The 18,968-nt window shown below is 40.3% G+C and overlaps 1 protein-coding gene across 3 annotated transcripts in view; it reads left to right on the top strand.

The window, feature by feature from the left end:
* LOC119024923 (anoctamin-1-like) overlaps positions 1-18,968 on the top strand; it is a 56,964-nt gene that overhangs the window by 29,326 nt on the left and 8,670 nt on the right. Inside the window, exons 13-23 of one of the 3 annotated variants that reach the window (XM_037108159.1) lie at positions 1,713-1,724; positions 4,680-4,754; positions 6,650-6,718; positions 6,852-7,053; positions 7,513-7,624; positions 7,791-7,848; positions 9,518-9,618; positions 12,662-12,804; positions 13,641-13,793; positions 13,917-13,969; positions 18,434-18,618. In XM_037108159.1, coding sequence (XP_036964054.1) covers positions 1,713-1,724; positions 4,680-4,754; positions 6,650-6,718; positions 6,852-7,053; positions 7,513-7,624; positions 7,791-7,848; positions 9,518-9,618; positions 12,662-12,804; positions 13,641-13,793; positions 13,917-13,969; positions 18,434-18,618 — 1,163 coding nt within the window. The remainder of the gene's footprint in view (positions 1-1,712; positions 1,725-4,679; positions 4,755-6,649; positions 6,719-6,851; positions 7,054-7,512; positions 7,625-7,790; positions 7,849-9,517; positions 9,619-12,661; positions 12,805-13,640; positions 13,794-13,916; positions 13,970-18,433; positions 18,619-18,968) is intronic. The other 2 variants (XM_037108160.1, XM_037108161.1) reach the window with 2 other exon arrangements.

The following is an 18,968-nucleotide window of genomic DNA, read 5'->3' as shown; positions in this document are numbered from 1 at the left end:
AATGATGAGGTAGTGTACAGCAGGTTTATTATAGCAGGTAGTGTACAGCAGGTTTATTATAGCAAGTAGTGTACAGCAGGTTTATTACAGCAGGTAGTGTACAGCAGGTTTATTACAGCAGGTTTATTAGAGCAGGTAGTGTACAGCAGGTTTATTACAGCAGGTAGTGTACAGTAGGTTTATTACAGCAGGTTTATTATAGCAGGTAGTGTACAGCAGGTTTATTACAGCAGGTAGTGTACAGCAGGTTTATTATAGCAGGTAGTGTACAGCAGGTTTATTACAGCAGGTAGTGTACAGCAGGTTTATTACAGCAGGTTTATTACAGCAGGTAGTGTACAGCAGGTTTATTATAGCAGGTAGTGTACAGCAGGTTTATTACAGCAGGTAGTGTACAGTAGGTTTATTACAGCAGGTAGTGTACAGCAGGTTTATCAGAGCAGGTAGTGTACAGCAGGTTTATTACAGCAGGTAGTGTACAGCAGGTTTATCAGAGCAGGTAGTGTACAGCAGGTTTATCAGAGCAGGTAGTGTACAGCAGGTTTATTACAGCAGGTAGTGTACAGTAGGTTTTTTAGTGTTGTTTCTGTGAAAATGCACCTGCTTCGTGAGAATAATGCTATGAGATCAGTGAACATCAGCTCATCATTCCCCCTTTTGGCCTGGAGCACATGAGCTTCATATATAATTCATATACAAAGACCATGCAGGTATTTATGATATGGGATACTTAAACAATGCAGGTTTTCTTACCAAATACTTGATCTTTTGTAGATAGTAACATAAGACTTATGTAAGACTTACTGTGTGCAAGTAGTTTATAAGTATATTCCTTTTTCTTCCTGCAAATGAAAATAAATGACTGATTGTTTATGCGAGACACGTGAACAACATGAATGGACCTGTAATCTGATAAATGTTTAGAAAGATTAATGATCACTGATACATACAATTTTAAGCATCTTATTCATGCTACTTCAATACAAATGTTCATCTTTTTGTTCTTTACCTGAAGAAAGTCAACTTTTTAAGACCGTCATTTAAATTCTGTTAAAATAAGGATGTTTTTCCTTCATTCTCGCATTTTCTATTAATTTAGTGGTTCAGATTCCCAGAGCAGGATGGTGCTGTCAGAGCTGAAGCTGATAATCCACAATGTTGCATCTACTGTATATATCAACTGTTTGATGGCATAAAGTTTGGGTAACACGCTAACCAGTAACAGTACTGAATCTGCTATGCTTCACTGCGTCATCAAATTCAGTGGTCCTAACTTTACAACAACGTTACAACAGACTGTTTTATTATTTTTCTATTCATCTATGTTTTCACCTCCAGCCCCAAAACTGTCTAACTGACTGTTGTCTTTTGTATGAACATAGCAAAAACAGGTTTTCTCTTTAATGTAAACCTTCGTATAATCCCACTGCAGGTCTGTTGTGTGGATTTCACACCTGAAAAGTCATCTGTAAAACCCTTAAAACAAATACCAAACCAGGTCACCAGAATGCAAGAAATGTTTTCAGCTACCAATTGACTTTATTTGATTGTATTCAAAGACAACATTAAATTCTTCTTTAACACATGTGATGAAATGAATGTAATAATCTGTGTTAAATTTATCCTGGCTGTGTATACTGACCCTACTGACTAACCCAAACATCCTTGTCCCCTCTCCTCTCTCCCTTTCTCTCTTGGTTTATTCTTCACAGGAAGCTCTCAAGGTTTGGATGAATTCCTTTTACTAGATCAGCTTCTCTTTTCCCTCTGTAGCCTTTCTGCTGCTGCAGACCTCTGATCTCGTTACACCACACAAGAAATGCCTGCAAATGTTGTATTTGTTCTACACAGTGTGTACAACATGAATAACGTTTTCTCCATCGGTATAGTTTGGTGTTGCTTCTCTCTGAAAATGTCTTGATATTAGCATCAGAATTCCAGTTAAGTAGGGATAGGCCAAATAGCAGCAGAATCGCTTCAGTCAATCTAAATCATTTGAGGAAAAGTGATAACAATTTGAGCTTAGTGGCTGATCCTGACTGAACTGAGTCAGGATCAGAACTAGACGTTTAATATATGATACAAATCTGTTCCAAACTGGGATGTAGTGTGATAAATCTGACAGTTCATAACGGAGCATACTCTTACAGTCAGTGGTGCAGAGTCAACATTTAAAGTCAAACTCTCTACAAAATGCAACCTAGGCTTTTTTGTGAATGTATATGAGTCAAACCTTCGTGTAAAAACATGATTATGATGAAAGAGGCACTTTTAAGATTTACCATATTATCGTTTTTGGCTCAACCTCATTTTCATTGGGAGTGCATGGATATCATAGCATCAAAATCGCTATTTTTAAAACACTAGGAAGGCTCGACACAACATGAAACTTTGCTCGTAGTATCACCAGGGTCTCTACACATAGCTCAACTGAACCACATACAGTCTACCTAGACGTGTTGATCCCCGAGTACGTCTGCGCTGCCATGACGACAGCTACAGGAAGAAGCTACTGCTAACGTGAGTTGTTCAGAAACTTTCTTTTTAGTAAACTCTGTGTACACAAACAATGTTCTCAACTGCACATCAGGAGCATCTATGGGATTCAGTATTTTACTCAAGGATACTTCAACATACAGCTCAGTTCCACCCCAGGGGATCCAGGATTCAAACCAGTGACCTTCTGAATACTAGTAGACCTGCTCTATCTGCTGAGCTACAGCCGCCCCTCTTCTTAGTGTGTTACATAATAATACATTTAATTTAAAAAAAAAAAAAAAAAAAATGTTGATGCTAGCGTAAAAGTGCCCCATGCACTCCCATTGAAATTTTTTTTTTATATATCTGTCTTTGTGACATGACATTATATAAACTTATAAATGAAAGTTTTTTATATTGAATCCTAAAACATGTAGCATTCTGTTCACATACACCATGTATATTATAGCACTATAATCACAGTCATAATCCCAAGAAGAATGTGTAGTGAAGACTAGTGCATGTGATGCCTATAGCAGTAGCCAATCCAAATTCTCTCTTTTAATTTTATAAGCACATTTTTTCAAACACTGTCCAGCTGCGGATGTGAGTGATCACACTACAGAGGAGGTTTGTGTTTGCTTCATATCAAGGTTACTAGTGGACCAAACACTATATTCCAGCACACACCAGGGATATGTTGGACACGACTTTGTTAACATTTACATACAAACACCACAGAGCGAACGATGCATCACATGTTGCTTCACTTTGCTAGCTTCATCACTGTTGCTTCTCCCTCTGACAGTCACACTGAATAGAACCTGCGATAGGTGCAAAAAAAAACCATTCACTTCTTTAACAGATAGTCAAAAGACAAACTGGATCACTTTGAAATATATTTTTGTCCAATACAACAACAGAGAAACTTCACAAACACAGGCTGCCATAAAGTGATATCAGTGCACTCACACTTTTCACTCATTAATCATTTTTATTAATTTATTTGTAATAACACAATTTTAATGATAAGTGTATGAGGATGTTGCCTTACAGTGTGTCTGATGTCATCATGTTAGAGTTGTTCCTAGAACATCACAACTAATGTTGTTAAAAGAGCATCATTTCTAGTTAGAAATCATAGATGCAAACCATATAGCAAGCTGTGGCTGAGTGGGTTACATACAAGCCTCTTACTCAGGAGATTGAAGTTTGAGTACAGTATCAGTTCATTTATTATTTTATTTATTGATTACCATCCTGGAGCAACATTAATTGTGATGTTTAGAGAACACCTACACAGTGTTTTCAGATTGTGTATTTCATTATATTGTTAATTACAGAACAGTCATATTCCCAGGTTTCATTTGCTGCAGCTGCTATAGCTGCCATCAGCCTTAACAATGTTATAATATATATCCTCTCTTTCAGTGCTGTGCTTATTTCCTGACTGTTCACCTCAAGCTTCTTTCCTTCTGTTCACTTTTATTATAGCTGTGAGTGTCCACTTCACTGTCCTTTATTCTGTGTCCTTTCTAATATGTTTTATATCAAAACACCTCCAGTGATTTATGTGGTGAGTATGACTAGAATTGTTGTGACCATTAAAGCTGCAGTCTGGAGTTTTGAGAGAAAAAAGTGGATTTAGCCAGAAGATTTGAATGCTACAGCTCCCAGGTCCCTTCTTCTTCCTCTCTGCTGCTCTGCAGCCCTGCCTTCAAAGCTCCTCCCCACAGAGGAGCCTGCTGTGCACAAGCAGGCTTGTAACCATGGTAACAGAGGACGCCAGATAACCAAGACGGCACATTTGAAATAACAACAGAACCCTTTTTACACAGCTGACCTGTATCTTACTCTGCTGTCAGATCATGATAACAATTTTAGCAAATTTAACCAAAATAGTTACAGACTACATTTTTAAATGTCATGTCAGCCAAAACAAAACAAGTGGCACCTGTCAGGTGTGCCGGGGAGTGAATAGAAAGAAGAGGTTGACTGGAAGTTTACTTAGATCTTTCTCCCTCTCTCTCTCTAGTAGTTTCACAAATTAGTGTGATATGATACGTGCATTATATTGAATAATATTCTTGGACAGTTCTTGGACAGATCAGTCTTTTTTACCACAGACACATTTCACGGTTATTACTCTTTAACTGCTCCTCTATATGTTTTACTGTGTGTGTGTCATGTCACCATCACAGGACCACCCCAGGGCCGAATATGAATTCAGGGTCATGCAAAAATCTCTGAGCAAAGATCACAAATCACAGCACAAGGTAATTGTAAGGTAGTGCTTACATATTTGCACCTTTCAGGCATATGTGTCAATTCATATTTTTGTGTTAGAGCATTAGAGTTGGTGCACCTTATTTCACCATCTGCCTCAAATTCAAGGAATGTCTTTGTGTCTTATTCTGTCTGTTTGCTTTCATATATCAACTCTGATTTGCGATTAACGTTTATTGTACAAACAAAATACTATGGGCTCTACCTTATGCATGGTGCCCCTTGGCACGTTGGTCTTAAAATGACTTCGTCAGGCGCACTGATGGCAGATTATTATTTTTAAGCAGCAGAAAGTGACAGGGCCATAGACCAACAAAAAGCCGGTCTAAAGTCCTGATATTTAAAGAGTGCATTATTCATACCGTAAGTTGTGCCTACACTTGGCTGCAATGGCAGTAATGTTTAGTCAGCAAAATTAAAAGCTGTAGTTAATTCTACAAAGGGAACAGAGTTAAAGTTTTATCTTCTGAAATGAATATGCTCCAACAGGATCTCAAAGCTCATTAGAAGTTTCTGCCTCACCTGCAAGGTCTCCATGTGCAGCTGAGGACATACAGCATGGTTTACATCACCACGCAGGGAGACCTTGCCCCCCTCTCTATGGATTTCCCCTCATTGGTCTCCTTTGTCCTCACCTGCAGAGGATTTGGATAGGGGACTTGCAGTTTGTCCTGGTAGCCCTTAACTGGCCTCAAATGGACCTCAAACCACTGATACCTGGTGTCGCCATAGGAGCGCCAGGTCTGGAAGCATCTACTCTTACAGGCACAAGGGGCTCTGTTTCTTCCCATTCCCCAGGGCCTTTGGCTTTGGGCCTGGCCGTTAAAAGGACCGGCCTCCTAGAAATGGACCTGCCACAGATGGTGGTAAGGATCCTTCAGGGGACATGAGCGTAATCATGCCATTGCAGTTAGGATGCAGGGCAAATCAAGCGTGGGTCTCAGGCAATCCTGCTTTATCTACAGGAGCAGCTGGACAGAGGGAAGGCTCTATTGACCCATAAAGGTATGGTAACTGCCTTTAAAGCAGCCTGTGTGGGTAGGCACAAGCTTTCTGAGGACTGTGGTATCCTCATTGCACATTTTTTGAAAGGTGACCAGAGACTGGTCAGAGGTTGGTCCTGGGGGCTTTGCAGTGTGACTCTTTGGGCACCTTGAGTTGCCGAGCCTGAAATGGCTATCACTCAAGACAGCACTTCTACTACCTGTGAGATTTGTGGAGAGAGTAAAAGAGATGCATGCCCTATAAGTGCATGAGGGCCTATGCAGGTTTAGGCCAGATAATGGGGGAATAATGCAATCAGGTGATTGAGCTTTATCCCTTTTGCCCGCAAGAGCGTGAGAGTTGCACATTTTTAACCCTAACCCTAACCCTAACAGACCAACCCCATCAGGTTGTGTGTGGGTCAGGCACCGTTGATGGGTTTGGGATTCTGAGACTGCTTCAGTTCTTCCTGAGGTGTCTTTCAGAGTTCCCATACATATGGTTCTCTGTGTGTAGAGACTATCTCTCTTCTTCGAGATTGTGCCGTTCAAGTAAAATCAAAGTGATCATGCACACCTTTGCCTTATATACCTGTGCGTGCCCTTACACCTGCTATCTGTCAGGTGGGGACATTATATGTATATACAGGGGGCAGCTATGGCTTAGGGGTAGAGCCAGCGTCTTGTTATTGGAATGTTGCTGGTTCAGTTCCCCTGGTCTGCATGTCAAAGTGTCCTTGGTCAAGATACCATACCCTCTAAATGCCCTAAAATGTAAATATATATGTACCTGGGTGCAGCGATAATCTCTTCACATAGAGAAACAGGGTTACAATGTAACCTACAGTTCCTTGCAAGATGTTAAAATTATAAACCTTTTTTCATTATATTTTTATTTTCAGATAGAAAAGCTCTCATGTCGTGACCGCCTACCTGCCTACATGACGAACATTGTCATGATGCTGTTAATGGTAAGAAGAACCTGATTCTCAGCACATACTGTACATCACTGATGATTTACTGAAAGGGTGTGGAGTAATTGTCACTTTTCCCCCACAAGTGTGTGTAATCTGTTTATAACCCTGAAAATCTTTACATTGTCAGATTGGTGTTACATTTGCCATTGTGTTTGGTGTGATCCTCTACCGGATCTCCACCAAAGCTGCTCTTCATATGAGCTCCAATCCAGTCACACGGAATCATGTACAACTAACAGTCAAAACTACTGCAGCCATCATCAACTTGGTGGTCATCCTCATACTGGACGAGGTGTATGGAGCTGTGGCACGATGGCTCACTGTACTAGGTACGTTAGGTTCGGTGTACAACTGGTTCAGGCTGTCAAATGTGTGCAGGCACCTTTTTTTGGAATTGTTTTTGTCAAATGTACCTGGTACAATATTGGGATATGCATGTACATATTTCTATGGCTTTTCCTTGTGAATAACATAATAATCTATGTACTGTGCAGAAATTAAAACGAGAACGGTATTCATGGTGTCCATATCATATGTTCTTTGTCCCTAACCTTAAAATGTAGAACTGTTGTTGATTTAAAAAAAGGGCCAGTTAATTACCAGACTCATCTAATCTCAATGACAGATAAAATAACTAATAATAACTAATAAATGAACTTTCTTTGTGAGGGAGGCAGCAGCTTATGAATTGTTTCAATGAATAAGGATAAGTTCAGAAGGAAAAGTTTTGCCTTTTTTTCATTGCAAATGCCAAAAAGATTCAAAGTAATTGTCTGTGTTCATTTTAGAGGTTCCCAAAACAGACAAGAGTTTTGAGGAACGACTCATCTTCAAGACTTTCATTCTGAAGTTTGTCAATGCTTTCAGCCCCATCATCTACATTGCTTTCTTCAGGGGAAGGTTAGTAACTTGTTTTGCTTTCAGTTACTTGCGTTCCCTGTCACTTTTTCTGTCATTATGATATATTTAATCAATCTTAAATATTTAAGAATAAACAGCGAGAACAATAAATGTTTGAAGATAAAGACACTTTATGTCTGCTCTTAACCGCTTTATTCACTTCCAGACTTGTAGGCAGACCAGGCAACTACCTGTACGTGTTTGAATCCTACAGAATGGAAGAGGTAAAGTTTACACTTTTATACATTATTTGAGAAAAATATTTTATAACCACATACTGGCGTTAGAGTTCAGGTGCTTTTTATATGCTCATAACAACAATAAACATCCTTGTGCTCCACTGTGTTGACATGTACATTCTTCATTCGTACCTGGCGTACAGATGGTTCGCAACTGAAATAAACTTGAAAAAAGTTTGAAAAATAAAAAAAAATAAAGTTTTTCTATTTTGTAGTTTATATCATTATCACGTACAGATTGTTGAATCTTTCATAAAACATAAACACATTGGTGCTAAAAATAAACTTCTTTTATAATAGTAATGTCCTTTCAATATGCTTTGAGTTTGGTGTGTACTCAGGATTTACATTGTTACTGCCGCCAGGAAAAAGCTTTCACCTTCTCCTTTCCCCCAATCTGACAATTTTAGACAAAAGTTTCACTATGAATTAGGTTAAAACTAATGTGAAATGAATAGAGATTAAACATACTTATTATACTATACTAGACTGTACTATATAAATACAATAGTATTAATAAACACCAAATTCTGTGATTTATTTTATTATTTTGCTGAATTTGGCTGGAGGTTTGTCAGTAATGTCTGTGGGTATAGAGACCTGCTGAATTTGGACCTATAATAATGCCTTGTTTCCTGAGGTATAATATTTCAGAATAAATGATCTTGCTGCCAGTGATCGAGACTGAAAACATCAAAAACAGTGAGATGAGATCAGCAGATAAGACTGATAAGACTAATAAAGTCTGATTTCAGTTATGGATACATTTACATTCACAATAACACGCCAGTGTTCCTCAGTCAACACACCAACCAAGTGAAAAGAAAGTCGCAGCAATTCAAGGCCAAGCTATTAGCAATTTTACAGGAGTGGAGAGAGGGGAGGTCATCTCCAAGTTGATAGCAGCTCAAACAGGTGTGTTACCAACCTCAGCCAGAATCACAGTACTAGTTTTTGACTGGATACCACACATTTAATGGGTGAAACAGGGAACTTAAGTAAGCTAAGGTAATAACCATGGGGTCATCCATCTATCCAACTGTTGAAAAGATCACACTGCTTCAGCACCAGCACTAGATCTATCCAACACAACTGTGAAATGAACTCACCAACAAGTTAAAGGTATTCTGGCGTAAATTTAATCCATGGTCTAACACACCGTGACACCGAGTAAGCATCTCATAGCAACAAATAATGCACAGATCAGCACCAAACTTCAGCAACAGCACAGACGGGGTCCCAGCACATCAATCATCTGCAGTGTATTGTTATCGTGTGGTCTTTTCTGAGGTTGCTAAAACTACATAAGCTAGTGGTTGGAAAACTTGATCTCTCGAGGGGGGATCTGACTCAGTGTCATGGTGTGTTAGACCATGGATTAAATTTATGCTGGAATATCCCTTTAATGTGTGAACAGGAGGAGTATTGGAAGCAGCTGTTTTCTGACACCCGTGATCAAAGATCTGAGACTTGTAAAGAAAGTGTTTTTTTTCTGGTGTGTTTAGCAGACATTATGTGCTGAAGTCACTTAGCTAATAATAATGTGTACTGATCAACAGTCCTTTAAACCCTTACATTAATGTTGTCATATGTTGTCGTTTATCTTGAGGCCTACTTGTTATAACGTCTTGTTGCTGTGGTGGACTGTTTTCAGTGTGCCCATGGAGGCTGTCTGATGGAGCTGTGTATCCAGCTGAGTATCACCATGTTGGGAAAGCAGCTAATTCAGAACAACCTTTTTGAGATTGGAATTCCGTAAGTATGCGTCACTTAAAATTCATAAATCAACATTACAACTCACATTGTCATGCAACACAAGGCCTGGACATAAAATAAATGATCTCAAGTCACTGATCTGTGGAAGAGCATTATCTTTTGAAAATTAGAGATTTAAAGTGAAACTCTCGCCAAAATGCAACCTAGGCTTTTTTTGTGAATGTATATTGTAGAGTAGCATGCTCGGACCAATACAAAGAATCAAATCTCGAAAGAAGGGTGACCTACATGGTATCGTGCTGTATAACAAGATATCGTTTGATTTTAGCTGTAAGCTGTTTGCTGTTAGCTCCCTACTGTTAGCAGGGAGCCCACACTCACAACAACCATGGCCTGCGAAAACACCTCTGTCACTAAGGCAAACAGATCACTGACCTCAAAGAAGACATCCGTCGACTTTCCCACGAGTTGCAGAATAAACAGGCCCTGCTGACCTCCTGTCTGGACATTGCCCACGAACAATCCATGCATATAATCTCACTCAAAGAGGCCCTCCAGGATACTGCTCCATGGGACACCTCCACCTGCCCACGGCCTTTCACCTCCTGGCCGACAACCTCAATCTTGGGAAAACTCCCTGGGCTGCTGCAGTCACTCTCTTCGTCCATAACCCGCATAGTGGTGCATGTAGTGTCCAACGACCTGGCTTGGGGTGCCACCGAACTGACCAAAAGTGCTTTTAACTCCCTCTTTGACTTCCTACGCACTTGTGGAAAATCCATTTTTATTTCTGGTCCCATTCCCACACTTGGCCGCGGAGATGCGCGCTTCTCCAGGCTGCTCCTGTTGAACACCTGGCTCAAACCTGCCTGGGTTTTCACTTCATGGACAATTTTAATCTCTTTTGGAATCCACCGTCTTTCTTTAAGTCCGATGGCATTCACCCAACCACCACTGGAAGTTGCATGCCCGCAGCCAATATTCAGTACACTGTACATTCTGCTCCACGTGATTGACTATTTACACCACACACCCCCTCTGCAGCCACTCTTCTTCACCCCATGCAAACAGCAGCACAGAGCACACCTCACTATCGCCCCCGTCCGACCCAATCAGTTATTAACTCTCCCACTTTTCCCCAGACTTTCCCCATACAGTCCATCATATCACACAGACCACCTTGCCCTGTACATCTAAGGCTGTAGATATCAAAAATGTGTCCCCCATTTTCTGCACTCCTGCCACTCCCCACCAACCCCTAAACACCTGAAACTTGCCCTATTCAACACCCGCTCACTTACTAACAAAAGTGCCATCCTACATGAACTCATCACTGACAATAAATTGGACTTTCTCTGCCTCACTGAAACCTGGCACAGACCTCTGGACTATTTCTCCCTGAATCAAACCACACCCAACGGCTACACCTACACTGACATACCCCGCCCCGATGGGGGGAGTTGCTGCCATTTTCAGGAAAAACTTAAAACATTCCATTTTTCCAAATTCACAAAAAGGTTGCATTTGGTGAGAGTTTCACTTTAAGCATTGTATTTCAAGGAATGGAAGTTCTACTAAATATGGAATGTCCAGGCGACAAACATTCCAAACGAAGCCAAACGAAATCCTAAACCAATATGAAATGTACAGGGCCATACATGAGCTTCTTCAACATGTCTATACAAAATAATGTCTCAGGAGTGTTTATAATATTGTTCTTTAACTGTAAACTTGCTCACATAAGGAAATTAATGGCATTTAGGAAAACATGTTATAGATTGACAACTCCAAAGTCTCAGTCTTGGTTACTTATACAATTTGTAAAACGCTTATATAACATGTATTAGGCTGAAAAATACATATTAAAAAATACATATAAAAAACATTTATCAATCAATCAATCAATCTTTCTTTGCATAGCAGCCACAGCAGTAATAACATAAGATATTAGCTCCACCTCAGCTCGACTGATGTAGTCAGGGGTGAGTTCAGCAGTAGATTGCTCTCTGTGTGCCACTCTGAAAGATTGTTGATTTCTTCCCAATATGAATACTCATCATCATCAAGTGTTTATATTGGGATCATAATAATGATCTCTGGGGTCTGCTTGTGAGGAAGTCCAGTATCCATTTACATAGTATTGTACTTAGGCCCAGAGTGTTTAGTTTTCCCTTCAGCATCATGAACCTGCTGTTCTGGCCTGCTGGAATCTGCCATTGGCAGAGATTTTCTCACTGTTTACTGTAACGATCTTTAAGAGTGTTTATCTGTCATGAGCAATGTGTGTTTCAGAAGAAAAGGCAAAAAAGGCAAAAAAATAACAAAAACAAGAATATAGTGATGTTTTAGGGAGCTACTGCACCCCACATCTGCATGCACTGCTGGCATCACCATGGCAATGGCATCTGGAAGTATTTGTGAAATCATATTCTTCTAGAATTTTTTATTCTTTTTTTCCTGCGCAATGCACAGACGTAACAGGTCATCAATATCCATTTCCTAACATGCAGACGTAGCTCGAGAACACAACATGTGCTTAGTGCCACTGTTTGCAGAATCTTGTCTTTCATCAGTATGAATGCTCAAAACATCATAGTTATTATTAAAATGATTGTCCTAAGTGTGTACTGCCAATTACAGGTAGTCTTATATTGCAGAGAGATCCCCAACTCTTTCTCTGTTCACAGGTGGTCTTGAGTCTAGAAAATCAACCAGAATGTCTATTTTTGAGAAACTTAGGATATGGATAAATGATCAAATTGGGTTACCATGCCTACCAATAGTTATTATGACCACCTTTGTGCAAAAAAAAAAAAAAAAAAACAGACTTCCCCCTTTTCATACAAGCTGATTACAGTAACAGAACAACACTGGATGAATCAATCAATCCAAACTGTAATGTCCATCATTAGCACGTAAGAATGGCAGGATACCAGTTGAAAAATTGTGTTCATGTGTCAGTTTTTCAAATTTTGTGTGTGTGTGTGTGTGTGTGTGTGTGTGTGTGTGTGTGTGTGTGTGTGTGTGTGTGTGTGTGTGTGTGTGTGTGTGTGTGTGTGTGGTTTCTCTGTGCATTCATCAGCAAGCTGAAGAAGCTGATTCGTTATGTTCAGTCAAAGCAAGGTGCCTTTCAAGAAGAAGAGAGGCAAAAGAAGCTGCGGAGATATGAAACTGACCACTTTCTGGAACCATTTGCTGGGTTAACGCCTGAATACATGGAAATGAGTCAGTACCACACACAATAACCACACACACACTGCACCGTGTCCTCAGAATCAGATACAAACAGAAGCAACACACAAAAGCTTGTGTTGATACAGATTACCTGGCCATCACCTGTGATGAGACTGAATGCAATTCATAATATCATATAGATTTACACTGCATTATATCTACTCACTTAGGAAAGTAATGAAATGCGGTGGACCATGCTCATCATGTAAATGCAGCGTGAAATACAAATAAAGTAAATACACTTTAGGATCATGCAGAGCACAGTATATCTTGTTTTGCAATGGCAGTGTCAACAGGAGAAATCATATGCTGAGGGTTTGACAATAGACTGCAACTAACAAAGTGTCTCTTAACTCACTAAACTGAGACCTCTATTATGGGAATCTGGGATCTTTCTCTACCAAGAAGTAGTCTATATTGGTTAGTGTTTGGTGTATTTGTAAAATGTGAGTCAATAAAATGTCTTCTTTCATAAATGGAGTGTAAATGGTGAAATCAGTGTAAACAGTGTGTTCAAACAGCTGCTAAATGTTAGCACTTTAGACACAGAAGCAGACAGGCTGGTACAGACATGCTGCCACAAACTGACACTTTTTACAAGGAGACAAACAACTTCAGCTTCTGATTTAATGCTGCATTTACAACAAGGCATCAATGATTTAGAAATTGCTGAACGTGCTGTCGTAGCACCTACAATATACTTTTAATTTACTGTATAGGCTTTTGGTGGTGTATTTACATTATTCTAAGTTCAATGTAATCACAGATATCAGGCTGACAGTTAGTAATGATATCTAATATATTATTTTGTCTTCTTGTGCGTCCAGTCATCCAGTTTGGTTTTGTTACATTGTTTGTGGCATCCTTTCCCCTGGCTCCTCTCTTTGCTCTGCTCAACAACATCATCGAAATACGACTTGATGCCAAGAAATTTGTGACTGAGTTACGGAGACCAGTGGCAGCAAGAGCCAAAGACATTGGTGGGTTATATTCAACATGCTGTAGTTCTTAAACCAAAAAATGCATGAAAGTACCACATAGTAAAGGAATACAGTTAGATCTTGTCAAAATTATGCTGCTGATACATATTTTTGTGTCTACAGGTATATGGTACAACATACTAAGAGGTGTAGCAAAAGTGGCCGTCATCATTAATGTAAGTAAAGAATTAAATATATTGATTTGTATGTATTGTGCAGTCTGTAGGTATTCTTTTCAACTCTAAACTCCATAATATTGGATTTTAAAACAATGCAGTAATACAGGAGTAGATAGTGCAGAATCTGATTTGAGGGCATTTACATTCACATCTTCATGCAAACAGTAAACATACCCCCCGGGTAGGTCTGCAGAATAAGGGACATACTTGTACAATTAATTAATAAATTATTTATGATAAATAATAAAGAATACATTTATTTAATAAGATATCCAGACAAACAAAGCCAATGAAGAAATCATACAAAAGAGGAGAAAAAACACACCGTGAACATGAACTGAAGAGCATGAGACACTGCCCAAAACCAAGAATTATGGAAAAAGCAAAACCTGAAACCAAATGAGAAATAAATTCTACACTCTACAGAATCCTGTCTTGTAAATGTTATCTCATACTGTTTATTAGAATGAATAAATCTTCGCATGACTTGATAACTGACATCAAGGAAGCGAAGCAGAGATATCAGCAGAGACTGGCCAACAAAATCACAGATACGTTGCAGGCCATCCAGAATATCAACGGCTGCCGAAGCAGGCGTGCTACCATCGGCTGTGAAGCCATGTGGCTGGACAAGCTTAATACATTTTACACTTAGTTTGATCTTCTCAACTAAGAGTCAGCACAGTCTATACCTCCAGTATGAGTATAAATAAGGCTGCTGGTCCAGAAAATATACCTGGCGGTGTCTAAAAGCATGTGCAAATCCACTAGCAGATGTTATTACTGACATACCACTGTCACAGGAGAGTGTTCCCACCTGCTTTAAGACAGCCACCATCATCCCTGCACCCATGGTTTCAGCTCCTCTGAAAGCCTATTTTGAGACATTTAGTAGAAGCTCTAAATGCTGTCCACTTTTGTATAACTTCTTACATTTTCTGTGTATTAAGGTTCCTGAAATCAAAAAAAGTGCGTTTATTCACCCATTATATTCCAATTGTAACTAATTGTCTCAAACTAATTAACTCAGCTCTGTCTATGCCTATTGGGACCAGTCATGCCCCTCCAGGGCTGCACTCGCATCACTACTTTGACGTCACCACTTGAACTTCTCTTCACTGAGTTGCGCAGAATTTTAATGGATAGTAAATCATTAAGTTAGAAAACAAACTGATTTTAATCAGCATTTTTGAACAGTCTATGAATAAGAAGTCAGAATATCAAAACATAAGCAACCAAGCCTTGGACATTTTGGATTCACCAAACAATGACAGCCCTGCATTGGCTACAGTTCCTGCTGATAGCGACAGCTCTATGGATGAAGAGACTACACTACTGCCCAGTAGCATAACATCATGGTGATAGGCCTCGGTGCAAACATTTTCTTTGTGCTCCTAAACAAAATGCATGCTTGTGCACACTGCATGCACGTGCACACACACACACACACACACACACACACTTAGACACACGCACTGCCACTCAAGAGAACTGCTATTGCAGGGTGGACTGGCCATCGGGAGTACCGGGATTTTTCTCAGTGGGCTGATCAATAATGGGCCGATGGACGGCCGTTTTTTTATTCAGATATTTATTTATTTGCTGCTCATAGACGTTTCTCCGTCGACACAGTCAAGAACGTGAGAGATTGGCGATAAAACACAACAGAGCTTCATCGTCTGTCCGAGGAGGACAGCGTCAGAGCCAGGCTGCCTGGTGGAGGGAGGAAGAAGGCTAGCGAGGAGCTTGAGAAAAACATGCAGGGATGGGTGATCAGCAAACGGGCACGCCACGAGAGAGTGTCCCGCAAAATGATCAGGGCGATGGAGAAACAAATGTACGCCACCGTGAGTGTCAGCAGAGATGAGGAGTTTGCCGCGAGTGTTGGTTGACTAAATCTTCAACAGCTTCACTTGCAGAGGGATGCCAGAGAATTCACTGAGAGGCTGGCGAAGTTTGTGACATTTTCATCCCAGATTTTTGAGAGGAAGGAATTAAAGGCCTGTCCCAAATTGCCGCCTGATCCCAAATAAACGCCTGGTTTGTTAAGTGATTGAAGCAAATAAACGCCCCGGCTATTATTTGGTATGTTACGGTATGATAACTCTCCCAGCCCGGGTAGAGAGACATGCACTGGCTCGGCCGCCGGGGTTCAGCTGCAGACACGGCAGAGAAGTGATGAGATGCAACTCATCATGACTGACAGGTATCAAGGCCACTCAGCGTTACCTTACCGACCCGCCCCCAGCTATTTCATTCACAAAAGCAGGGCCTGAAGCAATTCTGGACAACTGTTTTTGTTTTCTTTTTTCCTTCCTTCATGGGCCCCTGACGGTGTCTGGGCCCCGGTGCAGATGCACCGGTTGCACCGCCGATACTTACATCACTGCTACTGCCACCTGCAGCAACGAACCTTTCAACTAAACAAGAAAACATTGTGTGAGGGAAAAAAAAGGAATTCATGGCTTCACCAAAACTCAAAAGTTAGGATGTACAGTATCTGTGTCTTTCACATATGTCAATTTAGCTTTCAGAAGGCAAATATGGTTTATCAATGCACAGAAGTTTGAGGAACAGGCCAGACTGGATGACGACGTTTTGGGAAAAAAATTCTGTCAGCAACAGATGAAGCTGTGGTACTCTCTGGCAGTCATTGGACTGGTGACTAAACAAGATTAGGCAATTTTTTTCCATAAAGCACAGTCTATAGAGTGCACTGTTGTTGGGCCTTGTGCCTCCGCATCTCAAACAAGGAGAAGGCCTCTGGGTGAAATCAAAAGCCTAACTACTAGGGCTTATTGACACGAGGAGCTGCAGAACAGAAGAACTGTACTGAGGCCCAAAAGGTGTGAAAAACGTAACTCAGAGTTACGACCTGCCCCCAAAACTTTCACCCGGAAGCCCGGAAGCTCCGCCAGGATTACGATGACGTCACTCCCAGTTTAAAGGTCTATGTGTCAGTAACCACATCGCAGTCCAAGGGAGCACTATGTTGTGATGAGACCTCGGTTTCATGCAACCGTTGCCATAAGGGTGAAACTTAGGGAAACGTTTTTTCACTTTGTTTGAGCTAAGCTAAGCTGCTCTCAAACCAGTGGTAGTTTCAAGTCAGACGGGACACAAGCTAGCCACACCGAGCAGCCCAAGTAAGAAGCTTTTGCTTGGGCAGAAACAGATATAGAGATATAGCGTGTTTTTCTTTGTTGTGCTTCAGTTGTAATGTTGTTGCTGAGTCCAATTTATGGTTTGTTGTACTGTGTGCTAACTGTGTTATTACGCTCACTAGGAGCTCATTCAGGCGAGTCCACTTAGCGGATAGCCTGTGTAGTCTGCTGTGTGTGACCATAATACGTCTTATTCCGGCTCAATCAGCGGACGATAAATGAACCTCGATTTGTTTTCCAGTCACTGTTCGAGGGAGAGACAACCGCATGGTCAGTGTGTTGTCTTTGTTGTCTGCTAAGTGCTCGCTTAGCTTCTTTCCTTTTTCAGACTCACCCCCCCCCCCCCCCCCCCCCCCGCCCACACACACACACACACACACCCACACCTATATTCATGTAGTCTTATGAGCAATCTGTTATAGTCTGAAACTATAACTAATAACACCGCTATAACCTCACGTACTGTTTCTAGTGATATCCCCTTTATTGACTTCAGAGGTGGACTGCTTGCAGTAGCACGGCTACCCTTTTTGGAAAGGAGCTGCTGCAGGTTGGTGAAAAATAATAATAAATAAAATAAAATAAAAATAATTCTCAATAGGCACTTGTAATTGTGTTTACATTAAAACTCACCCACAGCTCATTAATACTACCTGTATTACTATCATTGTAAGGTGTCTGCTGATACTACTGATACTGTTGGCCACTGAATTTGATGACTTTGATTTTTTGATTAAAATGTCTTAAAATAACATGACCTTTGTTCTATATGTTGTTGAGATGTGTTATAACATTATACAAAATGTTTCCAACAATGTTCAAACCAGAGAAATCAGCAATTTTATTCAAGCTAAATTGTGATAAAACTAAAATATCACCTCGTCTGTGAACATCTTTCCTTCATCCTTCACATGAGACAGATTGTTCAGCAAGGAATTAACTTAATATTCAATATTCAAGGACTGGTGATACTCTCTCCAGCTGTGTTCTAATAGATAATAACACGTGCAATCTGGTGTGCAACATGTAACAACATGTTGGATTTTATGGGGCTGGAGCATTTTACTTGTTTGCTGCTGTACTGAGTGCAGTGTGCAGTGAACATGTCTGACACTTCTGTGTGTTACCACTATGGGTACAGTTGATTTATGCTGTATGTTGTTACATTCCACACTGTCTTGTTTACTCATGCAATATGAAATATTCATTTACATTAGACTAACTCCTATTTTTGTCCCTAATCTCTGTACTCCACCCCTACCCCCACACACACCACCTCCCCAACCACAATTTCTAGGCATTTGTCATCTCCTTTACTTCAGACTTCATCCCTCGAATGGTCTACCAGTACATGTACAGCCCTGATGGCTCCATGCATGGATTTGTCAACCATACGCTGTCCTATTTCAATGTCAGCCACTTCCAGGAAGGCAAAGAAACCATGGATCCATTGCAACTTGGCTACCCCATTGAGATCTGCAGGTGGGAAATCAATCTCACTTCAGGAGAACTGTAATCACCAAATTATTGTACCACAACAGAGCAATAATTCAAAACAAAAGATAAAACCAATTTGACATTTTTTCTACTAACAAGCATTGTGTGTTGTCTCATGAAAAAAAAAAAAAAAAATAAGGAATACATCACATAAAGACAATGGTTCCTCACCTACTCCCCCAACCATCCATTCATACTTCCATCCAAGCATACATGAATGTTATCCAGTACAGGCTGGCTTTGAATTCCAGCAGGTAAGACTGTGGTGATAATCCTTTAAAAAAAGGGATTTGCTTTGTGTTTTGGTGCATAACAATTAACAAAACAGGAGGAAA

The sequence above is a fragment of the Acanthopagrus latus genome, chromosome 8 (assembly GCF_904848185.1).
Source record: "Acanthopagrus latus isolate v.2019 chromosome 8, fAcaLat1.1, whole genome shotgun sequence".
NCBI lineage: Eukaryota > Metazoa > Chordata > Actinopteri > Spariformes > Sparidae > Acanthopagrus > Acanthopagrus latus.
This window is presented reverse-complemented; position numbering and strand designations above follow the sequence as displayed.